Source organism: Schistocerca serialis, chromosome 6, assembly GCF_023864345.2.
Source record: "Schistocerca serialis cubense isolate TAMUIC-IGC-003099 chromosome 6, iqSchSeri2.2, whole genome shotgun sequence".
In the NCBI taxonomy this organism is placed as follows: domain Eukaryota; kingdom Metazoa; phylum Arthropoda; class Insecta; order Orthoptera; family Acrididae; genus Schistocerca; species Schistocerca serialis.
In genome coordinates this window covers 131150884-131174435 of record NC_064643.1, presented here as the reverse complement: position 1 = coordinate 131174435, position 23552 = coordinate 131150884, and the positions used below count along the sequence as shown (strand labels likewise).

Here is a 23552-nt window from a genome sequence, read left to right as displayed (position 1 = left end):
ATATGAATATTACTCTGAGACTGTGCATACATAGATCTGATAAAATCCCTCCAGTGCACAAGCAATCAACAACTACGTGCAGCAAAAAGGCAAATTACCAAAACATCCTCAGTTAATACCAAAGATCCTCCGGCGCTACTAGCACGGTCACGGCAGGCTGTGGCCTTTCATGTCGTGCGGCTGCTCTCCACTGCACTTTGCACCCGACCATTTCCGACTCCGCTCGACAACTGCTCGCTCACTACTACTCACGATAGTAATATCTCAGACTCAGAGTTTGTGTATGCACACAGCAGAACCATAGACATCCAACTTTCAGGGTAAAGCGGATTTTTTAAACGAGGAAGAGTCAATGTCAGTGGTGGAACTGCAGTTAGAACCGTAAGTCCAAGACATGCCTGCTTCTCTCACAGCGTGCCACAGCCAGTGACAGGGGAGGTCACGAGAATTTGGCTATCCGCAAACCGCGACTCACACTTTGCAGAACAGTTAGTTATAAAGAAAGGATCTAGCTAGTCTGCTCTTACCCACAGCTGCATGGACAGTTCCCAGTGATGACGCTTGCAGTGCCCTCTGGCTGCTTGAGTAGTAAACTAACCAGTATGCTGGTTGAGCAGGAACTGAAGTGGACATGCCAGTTCTTAAGTGGAAATTTGAGAAGATTCAAAGTGGCGAGTGTGCTAGACGATTATCCCCCCTATGTAAATTGATCAGTTGATGGTTGGGCAGTAATAGTGACAGTCTCTCTCGGGCCTCGGAGTGTCTGGTACGGCTGGCGAGTGAATGCTCAAAGATGGGTACGCAACTGCCAGTGTTGCCAATGCTAGTGCGAGTCTCCTGGCCGGCGTGGGCGCGACTCCCAGCATCCCTACAGTTGGTAGACAGCACACACTTCGTGATTGTGAGTGTGACTTTTGTTTTGCCAGATATGTTAAGTGGAAGCATTTGGGTGGTTGCTTGTCTTCTAAAACGTCAGCGTATAGAAGACCTAAGAAATATTTAGCACTACGATCTATTTAATTACTGGATCTGCAAAATGCATGTACGTGATTCTCAAACGTTTTATTACGAATAAGAACCGTCATAAGATGGTGGTGAGTGTTTTAGGCAATCGATTGGACTTGCACTTTCCAGAGCTTTTTCCGTTACCTTGTCTCCTCTAAATTGTTGTTAAAGCATTAATTTGATAGAATAGTGGAAGTGGACTATTTACTGCCGGTTTTGATATCACTATTGTGATGTCATAAGAATGGGCTATTTTTCCTGCCCAAATAAAGAGAACCATAGGCAAAGATTTCTCACCAATTTAATTAATGTTTAAATAAATGGACAATTTACGGCACATTTTGTGTCATGTAATCCTACCAGTCTAACAGATCAGCACAGACTGAGTTTTTTCCCGCAAATTTCGTTATGGGAGGGGAGGGGGTGAATATGGAAGGGTAGGGAAGGAGCCCTCTGTCCTGCAAACCGTTTAAATAAGGAATTCACAGAAGGGGGAGAGGGGGAAGTGGGGGAGGGGATATCTGAAGAATTTCCCAGGAGGGGGATAAGTGACTCTGAACTGAACTGGGGAAGGGTGACAAAAAAAAGTGTCCTTTTTCCCAGAAGGGGAAGGAGGAGTGGGAGGTGGGAGGGGGGTTCTCACAAGGATAGATGATCCCCAGGGGGCCATAAATCAACCACAGGGATCATAAATCAGTTACCACAACTATGTCTCCAAAAAGTCCATGCTGTAGAAGGCTTTTGACAGATGGTCACACTAATGTGGTTCTACAGAATATGATGCAAAAACTCTTTTCCATTTCCTGCAAGGACAGTCAAATGAGAGGGAAATAGATGGGAAGAAAGTAAGCAAACTGTTTATTATTTCAAAAGTAATCGCCATAACTAACACCTTTCTCCCACTGTGTGGCAAGGTGGTCACTGTCTTGATGGAAAAAGTTTGTAATTGTCTACGGAACTATGACAGTACCCAGGTGCGCATCTTTTTACCCGAAGCTGATTGATGGCCAGCAACATCTTTTGTCACGGTTCCAAAAATACCGAAATTGTGGGAGGACGGATAGGAACTACACTACTGGCCATTAAAATTGCTACTCCAAGAAGAAATGCAGATGATAAATGGGTATTCATTGGGCAAATATATTATACTAGAACTGACATGTGATTACATTTTCACGCAATTTGGGTGCATAGATCCTGAGAAATCAGTACCCAGAACAACCACCTCTGGCCATGATAACGGCCTGGATACGCCTGGGCATTGAGTCAAACAGAGCTTGGATGGCGTGTACAGGTACAGCTGGCCATGCAGGTTCGACACGATACGACAGTTCATCAAGAGTAGTGACTGGTGTATTCTGAGAAGCCAGTTGACCAGACGTTTTCAATTGGTGGAGAATGTGCTGGCCAGGGCAACAGTCGAACATTTTCTGTATCCAGAGAGGCCCGTACAGGACCTGCAACATGCGGTCGTGCATTATCCTGCTGAAATGTAGCGTTACGCAGGGGTCGAATGAAGGGTAGAGCCACGGGTCGTAATACATCTGAAATGTAACGTCCACTGTTCAAAGTGCAGTCAATGCGAACAAGAGGTGACCGAGACGTGTAACCAATCGCACCCCATACCATCACGCCGGGTGATACGCCAGTATGGCGATGACCAATACACGCTTCCAATGTCCGTTCACCGCGATGTCGCCAAACACGGATGCGACCATCATGATGCTGTAAACAGAACCTGGATTCATCCGAAAAAATGACGTTTTGCCATTCGTGCACCCAGGTTCGTCGTTGAGTACACCAACGCAGACGCTCCTGTCTGTGATGCAGCGTGAAGGGTAACCGCAGTCTCCGAGCTGATAGTCCATGCTGCTGCAAGCGTCGTCGAACTGTTCGTGCAAATGGTTGTTGTTTTGCAAACGTCCGCATCTGTTGACTCAGGGATCGAGACGTGGCTACACGATCCGTTACAGTCATGCGGATAAGATGCCTGTCATCTCGACTGCTAGTGATACGAGGCCGTTGGGATCCAGCACAGCGTTCCGTATTTCCCTCCTGAACTGACCGATTCCATATTCTGCTAACAGTCATTGGATCTCGACCAACGCAATGTCGCGATACGATAAACCGCAATCGCGAATGGCTACAATCCGACCTTTATCAAAGTCGGAAACGTGATGGTACGCATTTCTCCTCCTTACACGAGGCATCACAACAACGTTTCATCAGGCAACGCCGGTCAACTGCTGTTTGTGTATGAGAAATCGGTTGGAAACTTTCCTCATGTCAGCACGTTGTATGTGTCGCCACCGGCGTCAACCTTGTGTGAAAGCTCTGAAAAGCTGATCATTTGCATGTCACAGCATCTTGTTCCTGTCGGTTAAATTTCTCGTCTGTAGTACGTCATCTTCGTGGTGTAGCAATTTTAATGGCCAGTAGTGTATATGGAGCAGGTGTAAGGTCTTCCCAGTGAAACTTCTGTTGCATAGTTGAAACAATATGTGGGTGGTCTCCCAAACGCTGAGCCTGTTAGGGTTCCACAGTAAGTTTCAGAATTAATTTTTCTGCCTCTTTCCATAAAATGAACTGTGTCACAGAAACTTCTACATGGGGTGCGCATAATTTTGAGTTTGCTAACCGGAACGCTTTCGGTTGAAGGGTGTTTCGGTTGTTGGGTATTCTGGTAATCGTCACTCTACTGTACATGTTGCTGAGTAGAAACGTCACAGCTGACCAGTGGCCCCGCGCCACGCTAAACTGTTCCTTAGAATGTCGGTGGCGTGTTGCAGGTGACGTTCTTCATGTCCCGCTTCTCGCAGTGGCAGTGGGCGGCGTGCGTGCCCTCCGCCTGTAACGCCAGCGACGCCCGCCAGATGGTGCTGGCGGCGCTGCGGCCCCACCTCCACCCGCGGCTGCAGCTCGGCGTCAGGCTGGACGAGGAGGACTGCAGCAGCGGGGAGCCGCTGGCCTGGGACCTGCCCGCCGCCGCCGCTCTGTGCGTGCCTCACCACACCTCCCTATAATAAAGAGCACTGCAAGCAGGTGCCCATTGCGCATTGCGTTTCTGCGGCTGCGGTGTCTGAGAGGGTGAATCAACGTAGCCTTCCCCCCCCCCCCCCCACCCTCTGGTTTCCTCCTTCCTCTCCATCCCCCGCCGCACCTCTATCATTGTATCCCTCCCTCTCTCCACCTGCACACACTCCATCTCTTTCATCAGGGCAATTTCCAGCACCTACCCCTTCCGGATGTTGAACTTCGCCGTGACATCTACCCTTCCATCCAGCTGTAACCTGGCCTTGTTCCCCCCTCCCCAGGGCCCCTCTTTTCCTCTCCCCTCCTTCTCCATGAGCGGGTTTTCGTCCTTCCGCCCCCCTCCCCCCTGAGTCCCTGCACCCCATCCTCGCTCTTTCCCTCCCACGTCCCTCCCTCCACAGCTCTCTTTGGTGCTCCCCCCACCCGTCTCCCCCTCTCTTCCCCACCCTCCCTTCTTCCCTTCTCGCTCATCTCCTTGCGCGTGGCAGATCCTCCATTTTGCTCATCAGTGTGTTACATCAGTCTTGTGTTTGGTGCTGTTCTCCTGTGCGTAAAGAGCTGTGATTTTAGTTGTGTGCTGGACTTATACATAGTGTTACTGTCAGTGTTCATTATGTGCTACGCCGTCCATCGATAATTTTATACTGAAGCCATACTTTGCCTTAAGTTCTTTTAATTGTCCCAGTGTGTGGTTGTATGTGCTCAATACTTGTTAAGGTTATTGTCTGCATTTTACAGTTGCCCCATTGTTGTCTGTTCTCGTCCATTATGTTCCTCCTTTTTATATTTTTGTCAGCCATATTTTCTCCTTTCTAATTTTAAATGTCTTCTGTTGTATCATTATTGTCTTTTGGCTGAAGAGCAGCGCATACGCTGCTGCTAGCCCGCCCCGATGGGGAATTGAAATTCAATAAATAAAAAATTAAAAAAATCAACTTAGCATAGTTTTGTGGAAGCTAACGATGACCGACACTACTTCATCAGATGACACAGCCGCTTGCCAGGGCCGTTTCTACCATTAGGCAAGACAAGCGGTCGCCTAGGGCGCAAAATTTTAGGGGTGGCAAAGGATGGGAAAAATTAATTTCCAATCAGAGTGCGGAAAAATTGAGCAAATGAGGAGAAAAAAAATGGAAAAGACGAAAAATTAAATCACCAAATTGTTTTCAAAAGCATACAGAACAGTCACTTCCAAAGTCTTTACCCTCTCTGATGCAAGTAAACACATTGCCTCTATCTACCTCAAAACTAACGCAGTCGCCATTGAGTACGAAACAGAAACAAATATGTCCTTAATGAAATATTCACTCTGTAGCTGAGTGTGCTCTGATACGAAAGTTCCTGGCAGATTAAAATTGTGTGCCAGACCGAGACCTGAACTCGGGACCTTTGCCTTTCGCATGCATGGCTCTACCAATTTTTTTTTTTTTTTTTTAGTCTCATTTCCTTCGCTTTTGTTTGTTGCATATGCTCGGGGCGGACGTCGTAAGACATCCGTGTAAGTTCGTTGATGATCGATTAACTAATTTTTTTTAGTACAGAGGTCAGTTAACCCTCTGACCGAACACTGTGAGCAACTGAGCTACCCAAGCATGACTCATGACCTGTCCTCAGACCTTTAATTCCACCAGTACGTTGTCTCCTACCTTCCAACCTGCGAACCAGCAGGAGAGCTTCTGTGAAGTATGGAAGGTACTGGAGGTACGAGGTACTGGAGGAATTAAAGTTGTGAAGACGCGTCGTGAGGTGTGCTTGGGTAGCTCAGTTGGTAGAGCACTTGCCTGCGAAAGGCAAAGGTCTCGAGTTCGGGTCTCGGTCCGGTACACACTTTTAATCTGCCAGAAAGTTTCAGACGTGTGCTTGATTCGTCTCTGTAGAGTACTGGAGTGGGGAACTTGCGCTAGCTTAGGACCATGGTGCAACTTGATAACAAAACTCCCTCAGTCCCTGCTTTTGTATTTGTCTCTGCAGATCGTTTGTCAAGCGTCAGTTGTATTGAACGGTTCTGTTGATGTTCTCAGTTCTTCTGTTCTTTTTAAATTGTAGGAAAAATTCATTTGCACAAGAAAATGTTTCCACACCTTTTTAGTCCATTACCTAATTAAATAAAATTAGTAAATGATGCCAAATTTGGTTCCACTTGTCTATTCGATTGAGTTCTAGTTTAAAATGTTCTGTACATTCTTCCTGTTTCGATTATTTTCAGAGGCTTCAAAAACTGAGGACTTATAAATTAAGAAATTGAGGACATTTGTTGTTCTCAATCAGTTTTAAAAGAATCGAGGACAAAGCATGATAAGTGAGGACTGTTCCCAGAAAACTATGACGCCTTGTCACCATAGCCTAATGGTTGAAAGTGTAATAGGAGATCCGCATTGTCGTGCCTTTGGACTTTGGCAGTGGTAGAGAGGGAGGGTGGATGTTGGGGAAACCGATGGTAGTAAAAAAAGAGGGGGCGTCATTTTTCAGTCCTCGTCTGGGGCGGCAAAACACTTGCAACGGCCTGGCAACTTTCGTGACTTGCTGAGACACATGGAACCCACGTAGATACGAAAAGGCCACGAACTTGCAGTGCGCATGGGCTGGATGCTCTTCTGTACGCTTCGCGCTGCTCAATGACGTAGCTGAAAGACATGTTTCCTTAGGGGAAGTTTGCAGGGTCTACGACTCTACGCTGACACTGTTAAATAAGCCATGAATACGTACCTTTATCTTAGCAACCAATGAACATAACAATCTGAAGGTTTTACAGCTAACTTACACATGTTTCTTTTTTTTTTGTCTGCTGAAACAAAATTAAGAGGCAAGAAACGAAAGAACCAGACATATATATTTTTTAAAGGTACGCTACTTTTTATTATGAATATTTTTACATATAGGCCCCTAGATTCATACCTGTTCAAATCACTGTCATGATTGTGCTTCAGTAGGTATATTACATCGTAACAGGTCACAAAATTTCATGTAGCTCTCGCAAGCAATTTTTGATGTACATGTACACAAAATGTAAAAAAAGAGTCGTTTTGATAAAATCACATTTAAAGTTTAAAACGATAAAAACTCACTCATGTTTTTAAATTTAGGGTCAAAAGCACGTAGCAGCAGTCAGCGTCATCTTTGTCACCCTTCATCTCCAAAACCTTCTTATTTCTGGTTGTCCTTGCTTCTTTGGTGTTGAACTTGGTTGCAAGCTCTACCCTACCAAGTCTCGTCTGATAATTTCAACCCCTTTACAGTATGACTGTCTGTGGTGATGTTAAGGTGGACTATAACTCTTATTTTTATCATTTTTCTTCATTTAAATGTTAATATAGCATCACTGACTCCACATTTAAGTGTATTTAATCTTGCAAACGCAGTTTTGGGAGCTTGTATCAGATATGTTATTCAAGGACTCATTGAGATTACGAGTCCACACATGTAGACACCTTCAGATGTGATGTGGGTGATCTAGGTCCCTATAACTTAGCTTGTTTCCTTCCATAACAGTTTCAGCAATAGAGCTCTTGTGTTCAAAACACATTCCTGAAAGTTCACATTCCGGAATTTACACTGTGACTGAGGTCCAAGTGGGCAGTGTATCGATTTTCTGTCAGTTGAGTGTTTGTAAAAGTACGAGGCCCAGACTGCTCCTTTCATACTTTCTTAAGCATTTCGATTATCCCTGATGGCCATTCCATAATACTGCTGAAGCTGATTTGTTGTCTTATCAGTCAGTTGACCCCTGAGTGGCTTGCCATCCGACAATGTGGTGATGCGAAGAATTTCGTTTAATTTTCTGAATCATGTGCCCATCCTCTTTTTCACATGTCCAATGCATTCCAGTTTCTTTATCTCCAGACTGTCATATGGATTTGTTTATACACTTATAGACTTTAAAATCATTTACTTTCCAACATATTAACATATAAAGAGATGAACATCTGAAATTTGCTAGTTTCAGAGATTCGCAAAAAAAAAAAAAAAAAAAAAAAATAATAATAATAATAAAATTAAAATACTTCTAAATGTCACACAAAGGTAATTTACATACCATTTCGTGCAGGAAAGAGTGCAGAATATTCAAGAAAGTGTCTCGTAAAATCTCAAAATTTTCGATTCTTTGCTTGCAAACTCCTCTTTGCCTCCCATAGACCGTCAATAGTATTAGAAAATAATATTGCGCAATATTATTGAAGTTCTCCCTAAACTGCTCAGTAGTATTGTCAATAATATTGTGCAATAGTACTGTGCTCGGAACGTTGACGATAAAGTTGTTGCTGTAGTGGTAATTGCTCTACTTCGTTGCAAGCAGGAAAAAACGGTGGATCAAAAATTGGTGAAGCAGCGTCAAAGATCACTCACGAAAACGTATTGAGAGAATTGAGTGTGAAGGGAAAAAAAGGGTATCATAACTTTTTGTGTGTTGATGTTCCAACATTAATACATTACTAGAATAGAATAGTTGGCCCCGTACATAGGTGTCCCCATAGATAATAGGCACTTGGTCTGCCCCCATTCACCAGTCTCCCTTGGAATCTGGAGTACGGAGTTTTATTCATTACTAAAAATTTCTTTTAGCTTCTAGAGGTGGTGCCCCGTAATTCCGCTAAACCTCTCCTTCAGTCAAATGTAGCCGGTGGATGAATACAAGACACTACAATGAGAAAAGCGATTCCACCAAGTCAGTGCTTATTTATTGCGCTACCGCAATAGGCCGCGTTTTATTTCAGTTGTCAGGTGCCTACCGACGTCACGTTCCGCGATAATACTGGAGAATTCGAAGTAAAGATTGCTACGGAGTGGTTGCTGTACGGTAGGCTATCACCCAGGCGGTGATTGGCAGGCAGCTGCGAATTGGCAGTTTGTACCCAGGGGTAAGGTGTTGCTGCAGCGAGGCGTTGACGCCGCGTGGCAGTTCTCTTATGGCCGCTTGTTAATACTGCTGCTCGCTTACCTTACATGAGAGGCGTCACTGGCCGTGTAGACAACTTGCCGCGTCGCGAAGGAATCAAACCAACATTCTAGACCAACCGGACGATCCGAGATATGTTGAGGCCCATGAAGGATTCAACACATTCTCTCCACAGAACAGGCATCTACTAACTTCGGTGTGAATGCGGGGGAGCCTGTGTTGGTGAAACTGGGAGACCATATTAGCACAGCACTCTCGTGTTCGAGCAGGAATGGCACGTACGTCTGGGGCAACACAACAAATCAGCTATAGCTGAGCACCACCACGACTGTGGCAGATCTTTTATTTTTCAAAAACCGCTTACGCTTGCCGTGGTTGCTGCAGTGAAAACTAAGAGAGGCTATCGAAATAATTAAACACTCTAACAGCAAGAACAGGGAGCATGGTTACAAGTTACTGACAGTATGGCTGCCAGCAACCCCAGTGCATCTGGCCGAGTGTGTTCGCCAGCCAGCACCTCCACATGGCCCAACAGTGTAAACAAGTCTTCACAAGAATTTGCGGCGTCGATGTCTCACTACAGAAAAACAGGGATTTAGTAAGGGACGCTCCCCCAACGATAATGTCTTGAGCATTAAAAGAACAACACAAACTCATTCTATAAATGTTGCTTTTATTGACTTCAAGAAGGCTTTATACTCAGTCATTAAAAACAGGCTGTGGACAATGATGGAAGAAATAGGATATCCCATAGATCTTATATGGACAGTCAAAAAGTTCTAAAATAATCATAAACACAGGCAGCTCAAAAACAGGAGGGGCAGTAATAAATGAAGGCGTCAGGCAAGGAAGTAGCTTGTCACAGACAATCTTTAACATATATATTGAGGTTTTCACAAGAAGTTAGAAAAATGAAGTACGTCAAGGTGTAGAACTAAAAAGCAGTTCTCATCTGAGCACTATGGTGTATGCAGATGATATAGTCTTAATACTGAATAGGAAAGCAGACTTACAGAATTCAATGTATACATTATATTACCTGAGAAGAGAATTTTATAATCTGAAAATATCCATCACTTAAACGAAAGGCATGGTTCCCTCCGGAATACATCCATTCCAAGCAAAAAATTTTACTGAAGACAAAGCACTGGAACAAGTCTCCAGTTGTAGATGTTTGATGTGCGATATCAACTTAAATAGCGATAATATTGTACAGAATGCAATCAACAAATTTCATCTCATATGTGGAACTATAAACAAAACCTTAGAGAACAGAATGAGGTAACACATACTTAATGTTTTATAAAACAATTGCTGTGCCTGATTTGCTCTATGGCAGTGAATTGAAAAAAAACGAAAAAAGAAAGACAAACGCATCGTAGACGTACAACTAGCTGAAATGAGATTTTTAAGATCTGCCGAAGGTTGCTCGAGGAGAGATCTTATAAGAAGTCAAAACATGCTATAAGAAGTAGAAGTACGTAACTTAAACGACAAAAGTGGAGGAATAGAGGGAGACACGGAAGCGACGTCTTAAATGTATGGAAGAAGATGTAATTCTAAATAACTACAAGCCCTCAGGAAAAAGAGGCGTCTGAAGACTGATAAAAACATTGTCTTCAAAATGTGAAGTTTGAAGAGAAGAAGAAGAAAATGTTTTCCGTAATATACAAACTGGTAGATGTACTCACTAAGTGCACTAAGGACAGCTAGTTTTTTTAAAAATAGTTGCTTGCAATGAGTCCAGCTATTGCTTTCAGTTACTATTTTTACAGCCCATTTCTTTATTTTGAAAATTGTCAATGTCTTGTGCCTTCTATCCTTACAAAAGGATACCACAGTTAAGAACTAGTACGTCTCCACAAGACAGTGGTTGTCACAAACCGATGATAGCACCACAAGAACAGGAAATGCTGATTGCATTCTTTTTACCAGTATCTTTGTGTGTTTGTTCCATGTTATCTGACAGTCAATATTCATCCCTAAAAACTTCGTGTTCAGTAAACCACCGATTGGTTTATCATCTGTAGTTAGCGTAACAGAGTTGTTTTCATTCTTTATGTTGAAATACACACTGTTTTCTTTATTTTCACGTTAATTTGTGTCACACGACCCATTTGTAAATATCCTTGAGGGTTTAGTTTGCTTTCTCTATTAGGAATACTCGTGGTTTACTAGTGACTATGATGCCGCTGTCATTAGCAAAATTATAACTTTTTTATGTCATATGCTATCTGGGAAGTCATTGATGAACAGAATTGGCCCCAGTGCGCTACCTCGACGAACACCTATGTTTGTATGTTTCTTGTTTTACTGTGAGTTTATCGTCAGCAGACGTGTGAACTATGTCAATCTCTTGCGCGCTATTTCCCAGGTACGACTTTGACCGCTCGTTTGCTATTCCTCTTACACCAAGTGCCTCTTGATGTATAGTAGAATTTTATCATCAACTGTGTCAAAAACCTTGGCCAAGTCCAATAAAATACCTGCAACCGAGTAATTCTTGTCAAGCGCTTCAGGTACCACTTTTTTGAACTTTGTAATGGCCGATATTGCCCTTCTTCTGCGCTTCGTTAAAAAGGTTGCACTTATTCATGAACTCATTAATCTATCTTTAAAGATTAATTAAATAATTCATGAGAATAGTGATAGTAGTGAAACTGTTCAAAAGCTCTTGACGAGAATTACAGTGTTGCAGGAATATTCTTGGACTTTACCCAGGTTTTTGACACCGTTGATCATAAACTACTACACAACAATCGAGAAGTACTAGGCATAAGAGGAATAGCATACGAGTGGTCGCAGTCTTACCTTTGTTTAGTAAGGGAACAACTCGTATATGTTTTACTTACTCGGGAAAAAGTACGTGAACTAAGGGAATCATTGATTTTGTTTGTCAGTGGGTTTTGTATGCACGCCTTCAGACTAGAGACTAGAACCTCATTTATGCCTTCTGTCTTCATATTTTTAATTTCTGTGTTGTTTGGCTGACGTCAAGCTCTGTCCTGGGAAACATCATTATTTCTTTATTGTGTAATTCAATGTGGATGCTACATGTGTTTTAGGAAAATTTTGTTGAAACTTACGGTACATTTGTTTACAAAACTGATATTAGAACTACATCAATAAACGGCGTATTCTTTTTTTACTATGCGATAAACGTTTTCACATTCGAACAGTCAATTTCAGATGACACCAGCCTGTTAACGTTTTTGTTTTCTCAACCAACTAGTTGCGTAGGACGTTGGTGGCATTGCTCCCTCTTATCATAGCACAACTGGAGGTCGTTAGAGCTGAATATCTCTACGTTGGACCACTATAGCAATCTAAATGATGTCCACAGTGCCAGTCTCTTTAGGCGGTCTGTGGCCCTGTGGCAGAGAATAAATACACTATGGCAGTTCACGCAGAAGGGGGCAGAAAAGTCGCAGCAAGGACGATTTTCGTCTAAAGTGAATGATGAAGAGTGTCGTAAGACTTTGTACAAAGTCAGCGTTCTATTAGAAATCCTTCGGTAGGCTCCGTCACAGCTGAGTAACATTTCTCTGTGGAGAAAGTAAATCAGCATTCTTCTCAGTGTCAGTTTCCTTATCCTTCTTTTTCTGCATACTGCGTTTGGAAGTCTTCTGCTAGCGACATTGAAGTTGGATCTCACGACAGTATTTGTTGTGTCTAGACAAGACAGCCTAGACACAATGAGAGGAAGCCGAAAGGCACGCGCTAAGCTAAAGCAGGATGGCGTGAGGTCTGAAACAGGATACGTAATGAATGCTATAAAGAAAAGTACGTAGCTTCTGGAATACTTCACTTTAATCCATCCTTTTGGTACATCTGGAGATTGTGGCGATACAAGTGAGACTCTTTAGATACATGCAATGTTACTAATGGCGCCTTGCTAGGTCGTAGCCATTGACTTAGCTGAAGGCTATTCTAACTATCTGCTCTGCAAATGAGCGAGGCTTCGTCAGTGCAGTCGCTAGCTACGTCGTCCGTACAACTGGGGCGAGTGCTATCCCGTACCTCGAGACCTGCCTTGTGGTGGCGCTCGGTCTGCGATCACACAGTGGCGACACGCGGGTCCGACATGTACTAATGGACCGCGGCCGATTTAAAACTACCACCTAGCAAGTGTGGTGTCTGGCGGTGACACCACAGTATTAAACATCCAAAGTTCTTCACACGGGATCACATTTTTAAAATACTTATATTAGCCTTCGTTTTCTATATTCAAACGTCTCTTTCTTGCTACAACATAATATTTATTTATGTTCCAGACGCGTTTCAACTTTTATGTTAGAGGCATCTTCAGTGATCCACGTAACTAGGGTCCAATATACTTGACATCAATCTGTTGTACAGTATCGGAAAATACTCTGAACTCAAACATAAGGAGGTATCTTGAACGTCCCCAGTGCCATCCAGCATGGATTCCGAAAACATCGATCATGTGACCCCAACTTCCACTTTTCTAACATGGCATACTGAAAGCTTTTGATCAAGGCAACCAAGTAGATACCGTATTTTTTGATTTCCGAAAAGCTTTTGACTCCGACCTTTATTGTCAAATGTACTATCATATCGAGCATAGAGTAAAATTAGTGATTGGATTGAAGACTTTTTGGTAGGGAAGACACAGCGTGTTGTCCTGGCTGGAGAGTCGTCGTCAGATGTAGAAGTACTAAGGGTGTACTCAGGGAAGTGTGTTGGGAACCTTGCTGTTCGTGTTGCATATTAATGACCTTGCAAACAATATTGATAGCAACATCAGGCTTTTCGAAGATGATGCAGTTATTTATAATGAAGTACTATTTGAAAGAAGCTGTATAAATATTCAGTCAGATCTTCATAAGATTTCAATGTGGTCCAAAGACTGGCAACTTACTTTAAATGTTCATGAATTGTAAAATTGTGCACTTCACAAAACGAAAAAACGTGGTATCCCATGACTATAATATAAATGAGTCACTGTTGGAATCGGCCAACTCATACAAATACCAATGTGTAACACTTTGTATGGATATGAAATGGAATGATCACATAACCACAGTTATGGGTAAAGCAGGTGGTAGACGTCGCTTTATTGATAGAGTACTGGGGAAATGCAGTCGGTCTACAAGGGAAATTGTTTACAGATCACTCGTGCGACGCATCTTAGAATACTGCTCAAGTGTGTGGGACTCACAGTGGATATCGAACGTATACAGAGAATGGCAGCACGAATGGATACCGGTTTGTCACACAGATGATGAAGGAACTGGATTGGAAGACTCTTGAAGACAGACGTAAACTATACCGAGAAAGCCTATTAACAAAGTTTCAAGAACTGGTTTTAAATGCTGACTCTCACTCACGTAGGGATCGTGAAGATAACGTTAGAATAGTTACCGCACGAATAGAGGTATTCTATCATTCTTCCCGCGCCCCATGCGTGAATGGAACGGGAAGAAACCCTAATAGCTGGTAGAATGGACGTACTCTCTGCCATGCACCTCACGATAGTTTGGAGAGAATAGATGTAGATCTTTTTGGTAGCAGTAAAGTTTTGTTTTACATGTGGTACTTATAGAATGAAAAAAGTTTACGCTATAATTCTCACATGAATCAAATGTACTCGTTTGTGTTGCAAAAATTTGAGTTTTCCTTATAATAGGCAAATAGGTTAGAGGGCACACTTCCATCCAACTTAGTGAAAAATCGGCGCATATTCAGACTGAGATCTTTTAATTTTGTAGTTTTCATACTTCGGTTTTCTTCAGCTATGTACTATGTAGTACTTGACCACTGATCTGGCACGAAATAAAAACTTATCAAGCGATAACTGTGAGCGACTTTTGTCGTAACACTGTACGTATGGCATGTCTTGTCTTGTTTGTGTGTGTACAATATAAATGTTGCCTGTTCGTTTCTGTTCTCTCTCTCTCACTCTCTCTTTCTCTCTCTGTGTGTGTGCTCAAATGGTTCAAATGGCTCTGAGCACTATGGGACTTAACATCGGAGGTCATCAGTCCCATAGAACTTAGAGCTACTTAAACCTAACTAACCTAAGGACATCACACACATCCATGCCCGAGGCAGGATTCGAACCTGTGACCGTAGCAGTCGCACGGTTCCAGACTGAAGCGCCTAGAACCGCTCGGCCACCGCGGCCGACTTTCTCTCTCTCTCTCTCTCTGTGGTGTGTGTGTGTGTGTGTGTGTGTGTGTGTGTGTGTGTGTGTGTGTGCAAGTGTGCCTTAGTTTGTTTCATAGGATAACGTGTTGTGTCGTGGAAACAGTTAAATACTTACTTGAAACAATGCAATGCTTACAGAGTCATATTCCGCAAAACAATAGTTGCTGCTTTGTCGTACCTTCTTCTCTTATCCGCAGTCAAAGTAAAAAAAGTGAATGACTGAAACAGGGCAGGATGAAACAGTATGCACAGCTGACGAGGACAACAGATAGACATGCTAAGTCATTTTCTGTTTATCTGCACTTACAAGGGAACCTCCCCATCGCACCCCCCTCAGATTTAGTTATAAGTTGGCACAGTGGATAGGCCTTGAAAAACTGAACACAGATCAATTGAGAAAACAGGAAGAAGTTGTGTGGAACTATGAAAAAAATAAGCAAAATATACAAATTGAGTAGTCCATGGGCAAGATAGGCAACATCAAGGAGAACGTAAGGTTAGGTGCGCCGTGGTCCCGTGGTTAGCGTGAGCAGCTGCGGAATGAGAGGTGCTTGGTTCAAGTCTATCCTTCGAGTGAAGATTTTACTTTCTTTATTTTCGCAAAGTTATGATCTGTCCGTTCGATAATTGACGTCTCTTTTCATTGTTAGAAGTTTAGTGTCTGTGTTTTGCGACCGCACTGCAAAACCGTGCGATTAGTAGACGAAAGGACGTGCCTCTCCAATGGGAATCGAAAACATTTGATCGCAAGGTCATAGGTCAACCGATTCCTCCACAGGAAAACACGTCTGATATATTCTATGCGACACTGGTGACAGCATGTGCGTCACATGGCAGGAATATGTTGTCGACCCACCTAACTTGTACACTTGGCGAATGGGTAAAAACATTCATCTACCTTCCCCGATTTAGGTTTTCTTGTGGATGTGAAAATCACTCCCAAAAAATTTAATTTTTCACTCGAGGGCAGAGTTGAACCAAGGACCTCTCGATCCGCAGCTGCTCACGCTAACCACAGGACCACGGCGCTCGTGGGGTACAGCTATCCTTGAAGTTGCCTGTTTTGGCTATGGACTACTCAGTTTGTATATTTTGCTTATTTTTTTTCATAGTTCCACACAACTTCTTCCTGTTTTCTCGATTGATCTGTGTTCAGTTTTTCAAGGCCTATCCACTGTGCCAACTTATAACTAAATCTGAGGGGGGTGCGATGGGGAGGTTCCCTTGTTAGTAGTCAGGCATCAAAAGCCACAGTGACCACACTACCCAGATCTTTGTCTCTAGCTGATCCATTCCGTTGTATTTTAATCAGTTCACCGAAACTCCATATCTGCAGTTCGATGACGAACCAGGGAAGGCTCTTAACAACCGCTGCCCGGATACTCAGCTCACGTTGCATAGGAGCGAGAGTGTGAGCTGTTGGCAGCAACCGATATATTACGGTAGTCTAGGTCTATGCGGCATTCCCTCAGAATTATTGAGGTCCTCGCGGTAGCTAGCCATGACAAACTATTTCACCTGCTGTGCAAGATGTATGAGGAATGTGAAATACCCTCCCCCATGAACTCCAGAGCGCCGTAGACAACGGATTCAAGACTTCCTTGCAGACAGAACTCAATATATCGCTATTAACGGAACAAAATCGGCAGATGTAAAGGTAATTCCGGAGTACCCCAAGGCAGTGCGTTAGGACCGTTACTGTTCACAATATATACAAGTAATCTAGTAGAAAATGTGGGATACTCTTGCAACGTAACCTTCCAGTACTGGTGGTGGTAAAAGTCTACCTAAGTAGGTAGGTTACCGTCGCTTTGACCTGTCCTACCGCTCCTGCAAGCTACAGTCTGTAGTAAATAGTTTCTTAAATTCGTGTGGTCCACGAAATTACTGGCCCCTGCGAGTTATTGCTGGGTATTACTAATTTCTAGCGGAATGTTTTAACGAACCGGTAAAAATTTGAACGCAACGGATAATGCATTTTTTTTAACCACTACAGAAGGCACCTATACAGGGCTTAATAGGCAGTATATAGCTTTTATTTGCTTTCATGACCCAGAAATCGACTGTAGTACTGACTGCCACCTATTCTTTATGATGGACGGAGTTAATAATCAGTCGAGGGTAGAGATTAATTGATATTTATTCAGTACCTATGGTACTTCAACAATTAGTCGTGTTTCTCTTGCAATGTACATCATCAAAACCGATCTCTAGTAAACATGGTTCAGTTTCGCCACGTAATTATGGAATGGGACAGAGGAGCGCAGACCTGGCTTCAATGTAATTCTATACAACCGCACAATAGGTCAGGGTGGAAGAGTATTTCGTAAATCTTTATCAAATCAGTGAGCATTAAAATCCGATACTTTCCTTGTGGCACGAGTATTTTACTTAACGCACAACATCGCCAACAAATCAAATCGTTATGGGGGTGCACAAGAAACATCACTTCAGTGCTGTTCAACCCACATGGCCAAGTTTCAGTAGCCAACAGAAACCCAGAAAAATATGGACACACACGATTATTCCTTCCCTATTTTACACTCGCTCACTATCGTATGATTATTCATCGTGTACAATATATTTTCAGACCGAAACTACAATTTATCGATGCGGCGGTTGCTCCAACCGACCACGTGGCGCGAAAGCAAGTTCACAAAGAAAACATATGGAAAATAAATAAAAATCCCCAAAATATTACTGTAAATGGAAGAGCAGATTAAAATACATTGAATGAGTGAATTTCCGTTAAGCACAGAGCAATAACGTGACCGTGAGCTTAAGGCACATGGTGCGTTGCCTGAACAAGGCACTAACGCAAGGTCTACTGAAATTCGAGTAAATTAAGAAAATCAATTCCCTTATGGGGTTCAGTGGTAATTTCGCACCTGATTTCAACATCTGGACTTCATTACATAGCAGATTTCAGACAATCTAATATCTATGTTAACATTACCAAAACGAGAGCTGCGTCTCCATGTCTGTCCAGCACCACGACCCAGGAACAAGTGCCCTTCCAACCGAATTCGCCTAACCGCTCCACTTACAAACGTGGTGTGGGTGGCGCGTCAACCTGACAGAGCCAATACGCGCGCCTACGTGTCATCTTTGCCCCGATCTGCAAACTTGGTCTCTGCTAAACTTGTTCACGCTTGGGGGATTGGTACTACCCTACCCCAGAACGACCATTCATGCAGTGTTACAATCTGTGCCTAAAGCTTTCTGCTAGTTCACACACTCACTCATTTATACCGTCCAGGCCGCACAAAGGAAAGGAAAACGGGAAACGTGGTACACAACAGAAAAAAATTCAATTAATAACCCTGTTTAGTCCATTCTCTCCTTTTGGACACCAGCTGAGGTATTACCTGCAAGAGAAGAAACTCTTGCTAATAATTTCTGCGTGCTAGCAATTTAATAAAACATTGGAACGGTACAACAAGTTCCGTTTCACTCTTTAAGGCCGTTCGCAGACGATGCGGTTGTCTATAACAAAGTAGCAATGTTAGAAAATGGTAACGATTTGCAGAATGACCTCCAGAGAATTGATGAATGGTGCAGGCTCTGATGGTTGACCCTGAAAGTAAATATATGTAACATATTGCGCATACACTGGAAAAGCAATCCACTACTGTACAGCTACGCTGTTGATGACAAACAGCTGGAAACAGTATCTACCACAAAATATCTGGGAGTAACTGTCCAGAGCGACTTTAAACGGAATGGCCACATAAAACAAATAGTAGGAAAAGCAGACGCCAGGCTCAGATTCATAGTAAGGATCGTAAGGAAACGTAACTCATCCTCAAAGGAAGTGGCTTATAATGCGCCTGTTCGACCATTTCTTGAGTACTGCTCATCCATCTAGGATCTCTACCGGATAGGACTGGTAGAAGATCTAGAGAAATTCCAACGAAGGGTGGCACTTTCCGTCATGCGATCGTTTAGTCAGTGCGAGAGGGTTAGGAAGATGCTCAACAAAGTCCACTGGCAGACGTTAAAAGAGAGGCATTGTGCATCACAAAGTGATTTACGATTGAACATCGAGGAGAAAATTTGATAAGTTAGAGCCAATAGAGAGGCTTACCGACAAAAATTCTTCACACGCGCTATCCGCGGCTGGAACGAGGTTGAAGAGCTCAGTTAGTGGTACAAAAAGTACCCTTCTACGTGGCTTGCGGATTATGATGTAGATGTGGGCTTACGGAAAAGTGTAATACTTACAATTACAAAGAAGGCGGGTGCTGACGGTTGTGAATACTACCGGACATTCAGTTTAAGAAGCGGTGGTTGCAAAATGATGACACGAGTTATTTACAGAAGAATGGAAAAATTCGTAGAAGCTGACCTCGGGGAACATCAGTTTGGGTTTAGGAGAAATGTAGGAGCACTCCAAAAACAGACCATTGTTATAAGGGTCGATGGACGTGGAAAGGAAGCAGTGATTGAGAAGGAAGTGAGACAGGGTTGTAGCCTATCCGCGATGTATACAATCTCCAGACTGTGAAGGAAACCAAGGAGAAATGTGGGAAGACAATTCGAGTTCAGGGAGAAGAAATAAAAGCTCTGACGTTTGTTGATGATATTGCAACCCGTCATAGACGACAAGGACTTGCAAAAGTATTTGGCAGGATTTTATAGTGTCTTTATAGGAGAACATCAAAAAATTTAAAGTAAGGATAATGGAATGTAGTCAAATCAGGCGATGTTGAGGGAATTAGGTTAGAAATGAAAGTAGTAGTCAAGCCGTTTTTGTCATATGGGTCGTAAAAATGACATGGCCGAAGCAGAGACGATGCAAACTGGAAATAACAACAAAAGCATTTCTGAAAAAGAGGAATTTGTTAAATTCTAATACCAATTTAAGTGCTGAGAAGGCTTTTCTGAAGGTATCTGTTTTGTGTGTAGCCCTGTATGAAACTGAAACGTGGACAATAAAACGTTGCAGAAAAGGCGAGAATAGATATTTTTGATGTGGTGATATAGAAGAATACGTTGTTAGATCGACTGACAGGTAAGGGGGTACTGAAACGAATTGGGGAAGAAACAAATTTGTGGCACAAGTTGGCTAAAACAAGGGGTCAGTTGATACAACGCATGTTGAGGCATCAGGAAGTTGTCAGTCGAGGGAGGTACGTGTGTGTGTGGGGAGGATAGGGAATTTTAAAAGGAGTCCAAGGCTTGAGTACAGTAAGCACAGTCAAGTGAACCTAGGTTGTGGTAGTTATGCAGAGGTGAAAAGACTTGCGCACCATACACTAGCGCCGCGAGCTATATCAAAACAATCTTGAACAGAAGATCACAACAATAACAAAGTCTTTATAATACATATAAAATTCTTGACAACGTACATTAGCGAAGTGTCTCACAGACATTGCAATAAAATTAATTACGATGGAAAAGTCAGGAGTATTCAGCACTTACTTCACCAGTTTTAGCTGCCAATAAACGGCAACTATACTTGTCCCCTACGCTCCTCGGAGTATGGGACCTCATCATCATACATGTTACTGAACCTAGTAGATTGTGGTGTAATAATGAATAGGCCAGGCATCACAGGTATAACATAATGATTATTATTACTTATTCCGTTCAGCTGTATGTACCTATCATCAAAGGATGTTTGTGGATCTTGGTGTAGAAATCAGTTGAACAAAAATGTAAACGACAATATGCGCTTTGGATAAATAATGCAGTTGTGCTTTTGAGTCTTGAGCAACCTGGATCATCCGTATTCCAGGTAAGTTTGTCAGGCTGATGAGAAACATCAAATTCAACTGAAAATGTGGCTTTCTTCCAGGCGTGCTTGATCATGTTGTTGAATATGGGGGCACTGAACTGATTACGGATAAGTGCGTGATGGTTGGTGAAAGCGTTAGGATTGTGGAGTTCAATATCAGTGTTGTCGAGTATAACTCGCTCATAAAAACGTTTAGCGAAATTTTTCCACTCGCGGAAATGGTATACATCGGAAGGTTGAACAAGGGACGTTGCGCCATGTGGAACAGCTGTTACCTACATGTGTTTATCTGGAATTACGAAAAGCTCCTGTTGATGGAGTGAAAATGAAACCAGAACCAGATAACATTTTGTTCCAACATTGGGAGAGTGACCGTTACTCCGCCATTATTCAAGAGTACGCTGATATTGAAGCCGTTATGTATACGGTCGGACGTCGGTTTATTTTCTTTTGGACAAGGGGAACAAATGTACCACTTGCTTCGTTGAAGACAATGAATAGTGGAAAAGGAAGTCTACCTTCCATAGTATTAAGTGGCTGAATTGTATACGAATGTGATATTTCAGGCGCTGATTGCACCGCGACAGTCCCGTGTCTCTTTCGCCCATGCTAGACAGTGTGCGATCTGTGTGAATGTCATAATTAAATTCAGATTGGCCGGTATTTAGAATTTCAGCTGCTGAATAATTAGGAACGATAGCGTCCGTAAATCCAATACCAAATGCACTCGCAGGATTCTCTCTCTTCTCGAGCTTAAGCATGTTTGTACGTTACGAACTGCGTTACTCTACTACTCACAGTGTTGTGAAGTGCCTTAAAATTCCACGACCATGTAGATTCACTTTCAAAGCGACAGTCCAAGCGCTTTACTGTATGCCCACCGCCTTATGACAACATCATGGAGAGCCATGGAATTAGGCCTTGCCTCTTGAAAAGCAGACCAAAAGTAGTCCGATATGAACTTCAGTTTCTCACGTTCTGTTCCTTGTAGTTCATAATATCTCTGATAACGAGATAGATAGATCCTGTCCTTGACCATTGTGAAATGATGCGTAATTGTTTTCAATGACCAGCCTTTATTTGTTGCTACAATCACCTTCTTGACGTCATCGAAAGGAACACAGCCGTTAACGACGGTGATGGGCCACAACATTATGACCACTGCCACCACGAGACTGAATGCTTCCCCGCGGTGTTGTGGGCGCTTGAGACGGTAAGGAAAGAATATAAGTGGAACAGAGACGAAAGGGTAGTCATAATAGCGAAGATACGAGTCACAAATGCGAAAATCCACTGACATAAGCGGGTTTGACAAAGAGGACACTGTTATGGTCCTGCGGCTGGAAATGAGAATCTCTGAAAAGGTGACTGTGGTCGGTAGTTCGCCTACTACTGTTGTGAGCAGAAAGTGATTGTAGGATGATGAAATAACGAGTAGGCCATGTGGTAGTGGACATCCACGTCTCATCACAAAACGTAGATGTCGGAGGATCCCTCGCTATGATATCCAGCACAGGGAGCGATCTGTGGCAGATCAGATGACAGAGTGTAATGCTTCAATTTTTCAGAACACATCGTTCAAAGACCGTTGTCGAACATGGGGCTCAAGGGCACACGGCCCCTACGTGTTCCCGCGTTCACCCAACGACTTACGATGCAATGAGCACAGCACCAATGAGTTTTGATGGTGGAAGAATAGGAACGCGTCGCCTGGTGGAATGAATCGCATTTCCTGCTACACCTGGTCAATGGTTTTGTCCTTAGACAGACACCGACATCCAGGCGAATGGCTGTTCGAAACGTGCGCTGCGCCGTGGATGCAGGCCGGTGAGGGCAGAATTACCCCATTACGTACACTGAGTTGGGTTTCCATGTGATCTGCGGTAGTAATCGAATGCACCATGACAGGAGTAACTACGTGAACACAATTCGGGCCACCTGCATCCCTTCATGCTTGAAATCTTTCCCAACTGCGATGCCGTCTTCCAGAAGGATAATTTTCTCTGTCACAATGCCAGAATCATTCTGCAGGGGTTTTTAGGAGCATGACGGAGAACTTTTATTTTCGCCTTGGCGTGCAAATGTCCCTGATCTGCACCCATTGGAATACAATACAGCCCATTACAATTGCTACACCAAGAATAAATGCAAATGATAAACGGGTATTCATTGGACAAATATATTATACATTACATTTTCACGCAATTTTTGTGCATAGATCCTGAGAAATCATACCCAGAACAACCACATCTGGCCGTAATAACGGCCTTGATGCGCCTGGGCATTGAGTCAAACAGAGCTTGGATGGCGTGTACAGGTACAGCTGCCCATGCAGCTTCAACACGATATCACAGTTCATCAAGAGTAGTGACTGGCGTATTGTGACGAGCCAGTTGCTCGGCCACCATTGACTAGACGTTTTCAGTTGGTGAGAGATCTGGAGAATGCGTTGGCCAGGGCAGCAGTCGAACATTTTCTGTATCCAGAAAAGCCCGTACAGGACCTGCAACATGCGGTCGTGCATTATCCTGCTGAAATGTATGCTTTCGCCGGGATCGAATGAAGGGTAGAGCCACGGATCGAAACACATCTGAAATGTAACGTCCACTGTTCAAGGTGCCGTCAATGCGAACAAGAGATGACCGAGTCGTGTAACCAATGGCACCCCGTACCATCACGCCGGGTGATACGCCAGTATGGCGATGACGA

General features: G+C 43.2%; 1 protein-coding gene across 1 annotated transcript in view; it reads left to right on the top strand.

Moving 5' to 3' along the window:
- Positions 1-23552, top strand: part of LOC126484689 (O-acyltransferase like protein-like) — a 199715-nt gene that overhangs the window by 23077 nt on the left and 153086 nt on the right. The window contains exon 3 of the mRNA XM_050108284.1: positions 3795-4000. Coding sequence (XP_049964241.1) covers positions 3795-4000 — 206 coding nt within the window. The remainder of the gene's footprint in view (positions 1-3794; positions 4001-23552) is intronic.